At 43.1% G+C, this 12,519-nt stretch overlaps 1 protein-coding gene across 2 annotated transcripts; it reads right to left on the bottom strand.

The window, feature by feature from the left end:
• Positions 1 to 490: 490 nt before the first annotated feature.
• Positions 491 to 3,691, bottom strand: LOC119269049. 2 transcript variants are annotated; one of them, XR_005133410.1, is made up of 5 exons: positions 3,415 to 3,686; positions 2,880 to 3,238; positions 2,720 to 2,770; positions 2,174 to 2,296; positions 491 to 771 (listed from the first exon to the last, which is right to left on the bottom strand). XR_005133410.1 is itself a non-coding variant. In XM_037550797.1 (4 exons), exons 1-4 carry the CDS (start codon positions 3,439 to 3,441, stop codon positions 643 to 645), a joined length of 330 nt encoding a protein of 109 aa, XP_037406694.1. In that variant the 5' UTR covers positions 3,442 to 3,691; the 3' UTR covers positions 491 to 642. The 2 variants fall into 2 exon arrangements, 1 of the variants encoding a protein (XP_037406694.1); XM_037550797.1 differs by lacking the exon at positions 2,880 to 3,238 and having other exon boundaries at positions 3,415 to 3,691.
• Positions 3,692 to 12,519: the final 8,828 nt, after the last annotated feature.

Raw genomic sequence — 12,519 nt, 5'->3', positions numbered from 1 at the left:
CCACGCCGTCACCGCCACCGAGGTAACTCCTCCTACCTCCCTCCTCCTTCCCCCTCTTTCTCGCCTCCTCCTTCCTTCCTCCCCCTCCTCCTTCCCGCCTCCTCCCTCCTTCCACTACTAGGAAAAAGGCTACTAGCAGCGCGGGTAAAATGGCTATTCGCAGCGCGGGTACCCGCGCTACTAGTATCGCGCTACAACTAATAGTTAGTAGTAGCATGGGTTAAACCCGCGTTACTACTAACTTTGTTAGTAGCAGCGTGTGCCACCCACGCTACTGCTATTTCGTACCCGCGCCACTACGTCCATACTACCAACGCTACTAGTATCCTAAATACTAGTAGCGCGCAGTTTTTTCCCACGCCACTACTACCTAATTAAGAACTTAAAAAATAAAATCCACCAATTCCATTTTATGCATACAGTTCCCAGTAAACACAATAGTGAGCATTGATGGGCTCCTATTTCATGGTTAACCAGAAACCGAAGGAAATAAATCAGCCAAAATAACCTCATTATGCATTGCTACTCACAAATGACCACTTCAAAGAACATGCAAGTATCTATGTCATTAACAATTGCAAACATAAGTTTCTTTTTACTACAGTTGTTGTATGTACTATCACACAGTTCCTCATTCTATTCTCACTCAATAATAAGAAAAATGAAAAGAAAAGATAGAGATAATCTGCCGCAATTGCACTTCGGTGTCATGGATTCAGTCCGCTGCTTCAACATCTCATTATCCTGCAGCACTCTGTCGCTATCTTGTACCTATGAATAAAAACAGACCTTAATTGTCAGAGAAGCAAATGTGAAACCTTATTACAACATGTATGCTAAGTCGCTAACATATAGAGATAGCTAGAACAAATGTGAAAACTTGCCATGTTGTCGAGTAAGTATATGAGCACCCCTCAAAACATCAATTAGCAAGTACTTGACACATACAAACTTGTACAGAAAAATAACACTTTTGAATTTAATAGGCTTCAAAGATTGCAAGGAAGGCGTACTGATGAGCTGCAATGCAATCTTCAGTGTTCAATACTTGTACACACTATGCTCCTACGGTGCAACCCCTAGCTCATGTGGATTCACAAAGTCTACATTGTATAGGACATTTTTTAGCAAAGGGTGAAACTGCATACATATACATCTCAAATCATATGTAGTATGTGTCTAGTCATCCTACGATTGCCCGAGCTCAAAACTGTATTTCTTATAAAAACTTTAGACCATGTTCAAGAAACACATGTAGTTCACGACAAGTGTGCATATCACCCATTTTATAGGTTCAAAGACAGATAACAAAAATTAACTAGACAAAGTTAGATGACAGTGAAGCTTAAAGCTGCAGTAAGAAATATTAGATATACACATTTTGAAAATCAACCTCGGTGGAACAACATAAGATTGCATTTAGATTTCCGAATTAAACATAGGAATATCTCATAGTTTAAAATAAAGGCACTCAACAGAAAAGTGCATAAAAGATTTCAAAATAACTCAACAAGCTGCTTCAGCAAGCATCATAGGAGGGGATGTACATGTATAAAAATTGAGAGACCAAAGACCAAAGACCTTGTGGTCTCTTTTTCTTCTCTCTGTGAGAATTTGTGCCGTCTCTTTGTGCTGTGAAGCGTAGCATGCAGCCTAGTTCTATGCCCACCAAAGACCAAAGAAGAGGCCCCGGCATGTAGTGGAGAAAGACATCAGAATTAAGGTGGACCTCAATCAGAAGCATGACACTCCGGCCAAGATCCAGCTGAGCCCTGATCGATTACATTTTTACGCCAACTATATGTACTGTTATAGAATGAATGGAAAACAAACAAAACTTTCGACACGAGAAACAACATGAGTACGTCATCCATATAAACTAGAGTATCGATTTCACCAACATCAGTTAATTGTACTACTACCAAAGGAAGCTGGATATATATAATTAAGCATGCCTATTAAATAGCTCATGCCTGATCATATATACCACAGAGAAAGACGCCAGGGTACCAACTAGCATGGTCGTTCTTATCGAATTAACACTACAATATAGCAACTAGATTAACACACATCATAATGCATACTAGACATTAATGCCAACTTCAAGTATACATGCTACCATGTAATCTTTGAACATGGATCAAAATGAGATTTCAGGCTTTGTCAACCTTACCCTGATCAGTACTAAATTCTCTAGGCTGCTCAACCTTTCCTTGTAGGGAGCATTTCTTTCACCTAGTATCTTGTTGTTAAGTTTGGGAAGAAACCTGCATCCCTTCAGATAGTCATCCATATCCTGAAGAAAAAGACAGTATACATTTTCAGTGACTCAACATATATCATCAAATACTGCTCTGGTTTACTCTAAGAATAATTGTTAAAGTTCAGCCAATGTTTTCTTATGATCTTCCACTCTTTGAAGTAGAAGTAAAAACTGAAAGCTAAACACACATTAAGACTACCTACATAAAATTCTTCAGATAGCGAATGAGCGACAGAAAAATATATACTTCAGATAACAAGGAACAGGCCAACAAGCAACAACACAAGTTTTTTAGCAGCAGCGATTAGTAACTACCGAGACATTGCTGGTGAAGAGATGAATTTTGGATACCATTCATCCCTGAGGAGCAGTCTTTGTTGACAGTGGTGTAGGGTGTGATGTTGGACAGACTGAAAAAGCTATTGTCGTGCCAGGTAGAAGAGTGTTGGTACATACCTTGAAGTGGACCCTGCTCTTGACCTGCTTGTCCAGCGCGTGGCACACTGACTGAAACAATAACAAGACCAGGCACACATGATCAATACACCTAGATGATGCTTACTGCTGATTGATTGCAGTTGCATGATGTCAATTCGAGGGCAGCAAGAGAACGCACGCGGTGATTGAAGATTCTGGCCTAGGTCAAACGTTCCCCGTTTTTCTGGTTTGCACATCGTTGGCGGCGATGACTGCTATGTGCAAAGCTTCTACTGAATTTTCCAGTGTTAGGGAATGAGGCTTTAATGTTTAATCCATGGAACCATTTTATGTACTGAATTGTGTGTGTTTTTTCATGCATCTTCGTGATCCAGGGTTGCAGTCCTTGAGCCATGGTTGCAGTTTGCAAATCTTCTACTGATCTACAAGTATATTTCCCCCAAACTGGCTGTTCTCCCCCACTATGTAATGTGTTGTATTGTTCTTGAGTTCACATGTGCTTTCTTCTATTCCATCAGACCAGATATGCTTTTCTATCTACAGCAGAAAAAACATGGTATACTTTAATTAAGTAATCATGATGAACTACACTGAACTGAACAAAAGTCATGGGGATATTATGGGTCACAAACTTAACAAGGCGTGTGCTCGAATTATGTACGAAAAACTGAATACAGATTCAAATTGCACAAACGAAATGAAATGCTATCAACCTGTGATGTTGCTGAACTGATGGGCATATCTGAGTATGACTCGAGCTGTAAAACCTTCTGTTGAGCTGGGCCGAGGAGCTCGGGCGTCCCTCGTCTCGCCGCCGCTGCCGTCTCCTCTGCCACGCGATGCCCCCGCCTGATAGCCGCTCCTCTGCCACGCGATGCCCCCACCCGACAGCTGTGTCGCCACCTAACTCCGCCGTGCGTGCCTCATTGACTTGCTGCGCCTCCGCCTCCGCTCCCCTTCCTCCCGCCGCCGCCCCCACCGGACGACCCCCTGGTCGCGCTCCACGGCATCTGCACCGTGCCCACCCCAGCGGCGACGCTCTCCTTCTTCCGCGCCCTCCCCTCGCCAGCCCCGCTCCCGCTCTTCCACGAGCTCGCCTCCAGCCTCGCCAATCCCTCGTCGCTCCCAAACAAGAAAAACAGGATGAGATGGGGGAAGGAGGAGACGGTGTGGGAGGCAGCCATGGAAGAGATGGATCCAAGGGACAAGGGAGAGAAAGTGTGGGGATGGTGGCCGGCGGCGATGGGGAAGAGGGCGCACCATGGCCCTGGATCTGGATCGGAGTCGAGGGAGGAAGGGGAGGGAGAGAGAACGTGATGAGAGGGGATAAGGGAGAGAGGGAGGTGTGGTGCACTTAGTTGGAGCGCATGCCGGTGAACCGCGCTACCACTAAGTTCGCAGTGGTGCCGCTATTAAGTGGGCTGACCAGTTGATCCTATCTATCTATAGTAGCAGCGTGGGGTTGCACATCCGCGCTACTACTATCAACTTAGTAGTAGCGTGGCTTTTATACCCCACGCTACTACTTTGGTTTATTCTGGAGGCATGATGAGAACCACTTAGCAGTAGTGTTGGGACGTTAGACCCATGCTATTACTATTCTCTAGTAGCAGCGCACTGTTTTTACAAGCGCTACTACTAAGTAGTAGTAGCACCGGCCCATTACCCCACACTACTGATAAGCTCATGCGTATAAGGTTTTCCCTAGTAGTGTTCCTCCCCTCCTCCCTCCCTCCTTCCTACCCCTCCTTCCTCCCTTCTTTGTCTCTGTTCTTGTAGAATGTAGGTAATATAAATGTAGATTTTAGAATGTAGACATTGTAGAATGTAGGTTTTTTAATAGAATAATGTTTTTGACTATTTTAGGTGGTTTGAATAGAATGTAGGTAATTTAAATGTAGACATTATAGAATATAGATATATATAGATGGATGGATAGATGTTAGGGCTAGAAAGTAGGTGCTTAATATAACTAGTTTATTTATAGTAAGTGCTTAATATAACTAGTTTATTTATAGTAAATGCTTAATAGAACTAGTTTATTTATAGTAAGTGCTTCATAGAACTAGTTTATCACTTTGTGTTTCATTTTTGTTCTGCCAAACAGGCGCTCGATATGTTCTATTTTAGCAAAGGTCATAACGAATTTTTTCGTGAATTTAAGCATTGCTTGTGCTAGAATATGTAGGAAATATCTAGTTCCCCGGATTTGTGTGTTGAGTTTCCTGGTAGTTGCCTTCGATCGATTTTCAATTAATGTTTCAACTATGAACATAGGAAATGTCTGACAACGAAAAGGATTTCGGTATGTGCGAATACTGCGAAGACGAGTGCGGCCTATGCGATAGAAATTTGCTAGTTGTTGATAGGCGCTTCAACATCAAGCTGGACGAGAACTTCGAAGAGCATATATGTAGCGACCCGACCTCAGACGGTCAAGTCTTTGTGCTTAAGTGTCATCCCTGGATCGGTATTTCTGACACACACACAATACTCGAGGTTTTATAACAGAGTTCAATCACACACTTATTACATCGAATGCCTAAAAAGAGAACTTATTACAATGATATGGCTGAAGGCCATCTAAATAAGATAATTGCAAAAGCTTTGAAGATAAATGACTCCATCCAACTCCACGACAAAACTGAGTGCACGACAACGACCTAGCGCACCTTACTCTTCGTGTAAATTTTTTGCAACATAATACGTTGCAGCCTGTGTAGGTCAGCACATGGAATATGCTATATGCTGGCAAGATAACGCTATAGAGCAATGAACAAAATAACAGCTACCACTACATGCATATATGGCTGGTGGAGGGTCTATGGTTATCATTTGCATAAAGCTAATTTTTCCCTACAACAAAGGAATATATTTTATTTAACTACAAATTCTGTTGAAAACATTGAGAAAGTAACCCCAACTCAATCCCAATTAAAAGTTTAATAACCCGACAAATTAATTAAGTAGAGTGATGAGATCAACATAATAATTCAAGCACTAGATACTCAAGATGTCCATAACCGGGACACGGCTAATCATGATTAGTTTGTACACTCTATAGAGGTTTGCGCACTTGTCTCCACAAGACTCCATCTCCTCCGTTGAATTTCTCGCACTACATGATGTTTGAGAAACGGATGACATTAACTCCTTACGACGGGTGTCAATGTCAAAACTGGCGGATCTCGGGTAGGGGGTCCTGAACTGTGCGTCTAACGCTGATGGTAACAGGAGGCGGGGGACACAATGTTTACCCAGGTTCGGGCCCTCGCGATGGAGGTAATACCCTACTTCCTGCTTGATTGATCTTGATGATATGAGTATTACAAGAGTTGATCTACCACGAGATCGTAGAGACTAAACCCTAGAAGCTAGCCTATGATTATGATTGTTGTTGTCCTACGGACTAAACTCTCCGGTTTATATAGACTCCCGAGGGGGCTAGGGTTACACAGAGTTGGTTACAAGGGAGGAGATCTACATATCCGAATTGACAAGCTTTCCTTCCATACAAAGGAGAATCCCACCCGGATACGGGACGAAGTCTTCAATCTTGTATCCTCATAGTCCAACAGTCCGACCAAAGTATATAGTCCGGTCGTCCGAGGACCCCCTAATCCAGGACTCCCTCAACGGGTAGACCATACCACCTACATCCCCTACATCTGCTAGTCTACCACTGAAAGAGGTCACACAACATAATCAACTATGTCAGATCCCAAAATGGCTTGTGGCTGCACACAGAAGTTTCCAGCATGAATAACAATATGACCCCTTTGAGCCTGGGTGGCAAACCGTAGGATGATCACACGGATTCCCTGGGATCTCCTTGGACAACATTGGATTCCCCAAGTTCCCACAACTAATCCACCCAGATGAGTATTAAAGTAGCCATCGTAAGTTAAACCTTAGTTAACAAATAACTCACACAACTTTCATGAATTCTCTCAAAACCAAACCACGTCTACGAGCATAGCATAGTAGTGTCAGCATAAAGTAGTAAAACCCAGGGTTTGAAATAAAAGGGCAATAGGTTCCTACCTCATCAACTACTTCCCAAATACCCACATGTTATCAATCCTACTCATGCAATGTTTGAGGGTTGAAACTAATGCATAAAAACTGGGTAATAAAGGGATATGATCAAAGTGTTACTTGCCTTGCCAACGATCAAAAAACCCTAGTGATTCGTAGCAACAAGCCTCGCACTCCGGAAACTCTATCGTGAACAAGAAATAGCATACATAAGCACTCAAGCATAAGATGCAGAGGTAAAACCAAGAGAAAAGATCTGAACAGAAATTTCAAGTGAAGAGCTTCCATTAGCAAAAAGAATCAATCGAATTGAAGATACGAAACTCAAACTACGATCAAAAGAAGTTCGAATACAAATCTGCTTGAAACCAAATTTTAAGTTTTCAAAATCATGTTCAAGTTGATTATCTGGAAAGAGGGGAACAAGATGAAGATTTTGGGCGTTGGTTTCACTGGATTTGGACAAGCGAGCAAAAAATAGTGAAGGTTTGAAGATCAAGGAGTAATCTGTAAGAAAACTATTCACGGATAGGTCCCTAGCCAAAAATAAACTAAAAAGAAATATCTATCGGGCGAACGTCCGCTAACAGAGACTAACGAACAAGAACCATTCCTTAAAATGATATAACCAGTGAACGTTTACTAATTAAACTAAAACAAAAACGAAAAACCGATCTAAAAACTAAAATAAATCGGAAAATCGAACGGTTTTTTATACCGTTTAACCAGAGAGAACCGGCGGCGGGTTTCGGCGGGTGGCGGGGAGATCTGGTGGCTCCGGCGACGGGCGTCAGCGGCAAGGCGACGGGGAGACGGGGAGGCGGTGCGGGGAGGCGGCGGCTACGACAGCAGGCAGCGGCGGCGGCATGGCTCGGCTGCGGGGCGGCGCGGGCTGCGGCGGTGGTGGGTGCGGCGGGCGGCGGCGGCTTATAAGGAGGCCCCCGGGGCTCTCCGACTTGCGGGAGGGGTCGGTGGGGTCGGGGCGGCCTCGGATTCTGGTGGAGTCCGGCTCCCGCATGCGAGTAAGGTGGTGCTGGCTCGGTTGGGCTGGCGGGGCTTCGGTCCAGTTCGGTCCGGAGATTTTTTTTTAAATAATTTCGCCGAACAGAAAAAAATCTAAAAATAAAATAAATAAATAAAAACCCTAAATTTTCCATAAATAATTTTCACGGCCCTCTCCTAATATTTAGGACAACATGAACATTTTTCTTGGCTAAAAATGCGATTTTTCCCTAATTCAATCAAATAAAATATCAATAAAATTTCAAATAAAATAAATATTTTATTTAAAACTAAATTTCCATTATTGCCTCTATTTTGAAGAAGTCATATTATCTTCTCTCATTATTTATTTATTTGGAAATAATTTTGAAAAAATAATTTCAAATAAAATTCACTTTGATCCTGTAACATCCCAAATTTTCAATTTGGAATGTTATACACTAGATCATCATTGCATATTATATTTTATTACATTTTGGTTGATCCTAGAAATTCTACGCAACTCGAGGACCCTCGAAGAGAGTTGGGGATTTCATTATTTCCATATTTGAGTTTTCTCAAATTTTGAAAATAGAATCATTTGATTTTATTTATTTTATCTTCAGTTATTTCTATACAAAAATATGAGAGAGGGAATAAAATGACCTTCCCAAAATAAAGAAATATTAAGGATTTAATAAAAAATCAAATAATATTTTATTTTTGTTTTATTTGCCATTTTATTTGAATTTAGGAAAAATGCGCGTTTCTCAAAATTGCATTTAGGCCCCAAATAAATGTTCATCCTGTGCGGCATGATTTTAGAAGCCGGGGAAAATTTATTTCGGGATTTTTGGAGTCCGTTTAGTATTTCTTTTGTTTTTTTCTGAGCGTAATTTTTTAAAAAAAAGTGTCCAAACCGACCTACGAGCCGTATCCGGCCAGGACTCCCTAGCCGAGGCCTTTTTATAGCGCCGCCCGAGGCCCAGGACAGCCCAATTGCCGCCCGCCCCAAACCCTAACCCTGGCCGCTGCCGCCGCCACCCGCGCCACGCCGCCGCCTAGCCAACCGTGCCGCCCCGCCGCCACCGCCGCCGTTCGTCGGAGCCGCCGAGGTAGACGTCATTGCCTCGGTTTTCGCAAAGAAAACCGATCGTTTTTTTTTTAAAACTTAGATCTGATTTTTTTTCGTTAGATTGGTTTTTTCGGTTTAGTTAATTAGCGAGCGTTCGCTTGTTGGTTCGTTTTAACAAACGCGTTCTTCGTTTAGATCCAGATAACGAATGTTCGTTCGTTAATCTATTCGTCGTTTTTCTTTTTCTCGGATTAAATCCGTGATTTTTTTGATCGTGATTTCCGATCCGATTTTCGTTTTAGTTTAACTTTTCGCTTGTTTATCGGAATCAGGCGATTCAAGCGCCTGGAGTTTCGTCTCGAAACCCTCTTTCTGTTTAACCAACTCAAACAAGTTTTTGCCATGGTAAAAATTGCCCTAGATCCAGAATAGTAAATGAAGCCTGTTTCTTTTGCCGTTTGTCTTTCGTTGCTTCGTTCGATTTGATTCTTTTTGCCAACCAGAGTTCTTAACTTGAACTTTCTGGTTAGATCTCTTATTCGAGTTTTACCTGTGCATTAGTTGAGTACTTATTGTATGCTTGTTTGTTTGCGATAGAGTACCCGGAGTGCGCCTCTTGCTACTTCGAATCGCTAGGTTTTGCGGATCATCAGCAAGGCAAGTAACACTTTGATCATACCTCCTACTACCCAGTTTTTATTGCATCAGATCAATCCTCACACATTGCATGATTAGGATCTAATTAAATTGTGGGTTCTGGGAAGTAGTTGAGGTAGTACCTATTACCTGTTTATTATCAAACCCTTGGGAGTTACTTCTACGTTTGCTTATTATGCCATGCTATGCTAGTAGGCGTGGATTGGGTGAGTGAAATCCATGACAGATGTGAGTTTGTTAAATTAACGGTTTATCTAAGGTGGCAACTTAAATACACATCTGGGTGGATTGAGGCACCTGGGTATTCCAGCAATTGCCTGTTTTTCTTTTGGACCGCCACCCAGGCTCAAAGGGATCATGAGATTATTCATGCTAGAAACTTCCGTGTGCAACCACAAGCTACTATGGGCTCTAGCATAGTTGATTAAGTCGTGCGAACTCTTACAGTGGTAGACTAGCAGATGTAGGGGAAAGTAGGTGTAACGGTCTACCCGATCGTAAGGTGCTAGCGCTTCTGAAAGACTATGTCTCGGTCATCCATTCCTCAAACACCATGTAGTGCGAGAATCCCAACGGAGGAGATCGAGTCTTGTGGGAAAAAGTGCGCAAACCTCTGCAGAGTGTATAAACTAATCATGGTTAGCCGTGTCCCCGGTTATGGACATCTTGAGTATCTAGTACGTGGATTATCATGTGAATCTCATCATGTTACTCTAAATTAATTTTGTTGGGTTTTATTTTAATGATGATGCTTAATTGGGATTGAGAATGCTGTCAACCATTCTCAATGTTTAACAACTACCATGATAGTTAAATAAAATTTATTCCTTTGCGGTAGGGAAAAATTGGCTTTACGCAAAACTGTAACCATAGAGCTTTCCACCAGCCAAATATGCATATAGAATAGCCTATTACTTTCATTGCATCTCTATGTGTTACATTGCCAGCATATTCCATGTGTTCACCCGTTTCGGGCTACAACGTTCATGTTGCAGACTTTTCAGACGATGATTGAGGTGCCTTTAGGTCGTGGTTCTATACTCAGTGATGCTGTTGGAGTTGATGGACTCACTTATCTTCCAAGCCTTCTGCTGTTATCGTTATTAGATGGCCTTAAGCCATGTTTATTGTAATAAACTCTCTTTTGAGACACTCGATGTAATAAGTGTGTGATTGCTACTCTGTTATAAATCCTTCAAGTACTGTGTGGTGTCAGCAATACTGATCCAGGGATGACACCGGAGCACAAAGATTGGACCGTTTGAGGTCTGGTCGCTACAAGATGGTATCAGAGCACATGCTGACTGTAGGACACGACCACTAAGCTAAAGCCCTAGATCACTACTCACTCTTCTCATTATGACTTCTCATCTTTTCTACTCTTTTAGGATGGCGGATGCAAGGAACAAGTTCACGCAACCGGATGAAGATACACCCTTTGGACGTCACTTGAAGGAAGTCACTAGATACCTACAACACCACTTTACCTGAAGAGGAGCGCTGGATGATTCAAGTTCAAGTTCCAGGAAGGACGTTCATGCCAGTCACTGAGCCCATAGAGTTTTCTTTTGATGCACCAACTTGGAATCTAGGAAAGAGCATGGCAGCTCACATCGCCATGGGACGCATTGGAGAAGTTTACCGCAATGATCTCAAGGATACTATCTACCAGATTTGTGGGCACCGAGATGAGCACCGGGAGATGATCAGCACCAGGAAGGATAGATCAATTGCAGCTTTTATCCAGGAGTTAAACCAGCACATTCGACGTCAGGAGAACCAGATGCGCGCCGACATGTTAGATCTGAAGAAGGCAAGGACTAGAATCAAGGATTTGGAGGAAGAACTCAAGGCCACACGTGAAGATTATGAAGAGGAAATCGAAGTACTAGTGGACAAGAATGCCGACTTAACAATGAAGATCGGAATATTCATGGGAGGCCCTACACCAGTAGAAGAATACGAAGAACCCAAGGAGATTCGCCCGGAAGACTACATCATCATCGACGACACTGACTCGGATCCAGATGATAGCGATGATGACTATGTTGATGAAGCTGGAGCAGATATCATGGAGTCTACAACCAAAGAATATTTCTAGTAGACCACCCCAACAGTAGTAGTAGTCCACCATGTAAATATAGTAGTCCGAGCACTTTTGCGATAGCTAGATCGATTGTATGCCCTTGTTTGATTGAATGAAGTGAATTGTTTGCTTTTGCCTCATGTGCATATGGGTAGTGTTTTCTCTCTAGACCCCTCTCTATTCTTAAATCTCATCTTTTCTAAACCCTTAGATGCCTCCGAGACGTGACCCCGGATTTACCTTCCCATCGGAGCTCACTCAGTTGATCCAGCAGCAGAACACATTGATGCAATTGCTAGTCCAGAACCAGAATCAGGGGAACAACAACAACAACCCACCACCACCACCACCACCTGTTGATCACTTAGCCTGTTTTCTTAGGCTGAATCCGCCGGTGTTTTCTAGTAGCACCGAGCCAATAGTAGCAGATGATTGGCTCCGCAAGACAGCAAGGGAGTTGACCATGGCAGGATGTACAGATGCAGAAAAGGTGAAGTTTGCCGCACATCAGCTTGAATGACCCGCAGCATCATGGTGGGAGAATTTCATAGCCACTTTCCCTGTCGACACTGTCACATGGGACCAGTTTCAGCAGGCTTTCCGTACTGCCCATGTTTCAGCAGGAGCTATGGCCATGAAGAAGCGAGAGTTTCACAATTTGCGCCAAGGAGGACGGACAGTTGGCTAGTATGTGGAGGACTTTAGTAAGTTAGCACATTATGCCCCAAATGACGTAGCTACCACTAGTAGAAAAAGGGCCTATTGTCCCGGTTCGTAAGGGCCTTTTGTCCCGATTACTGAACCGGGACTAAAGGGTCAGTACTAATGCCCAGTCCCTTTAGTCCCGGTTCAATCTAGAACCGGGACAGATGGGCCTCCACGTGGCTTGTGCGCGAAGCCCAGGTAGGAGGGCCTTTGGTCCCGGTTGGTGGCACCAACCGGGACCAATAGGCATCCACGCGTCAGCATTTCTGTGGCTGG

The sequence above is a fragment of the Triticum dicoccoides genome, chromosome 3A (assembly GCF_002162155.2).
Source record: "Triticum dicoccoides isolate Atlit2015 ecotype Zavitan chromosome 3A, WEW_v2.0, whole genome shotgun sequence".
In the NCBI taxonomy this organism is placed as follows: Eukaryota; Viridiplantae; Streptophyta; class Magnoliopsida; order Poales; family Poaceae; genus Triticum; species Triticum dicoccoides.
The sequence above is the reverse complement of the archived record's forward strand: the minus strand, read 5'-3'. Positions and strand labels throughout refer to the sequence as shown.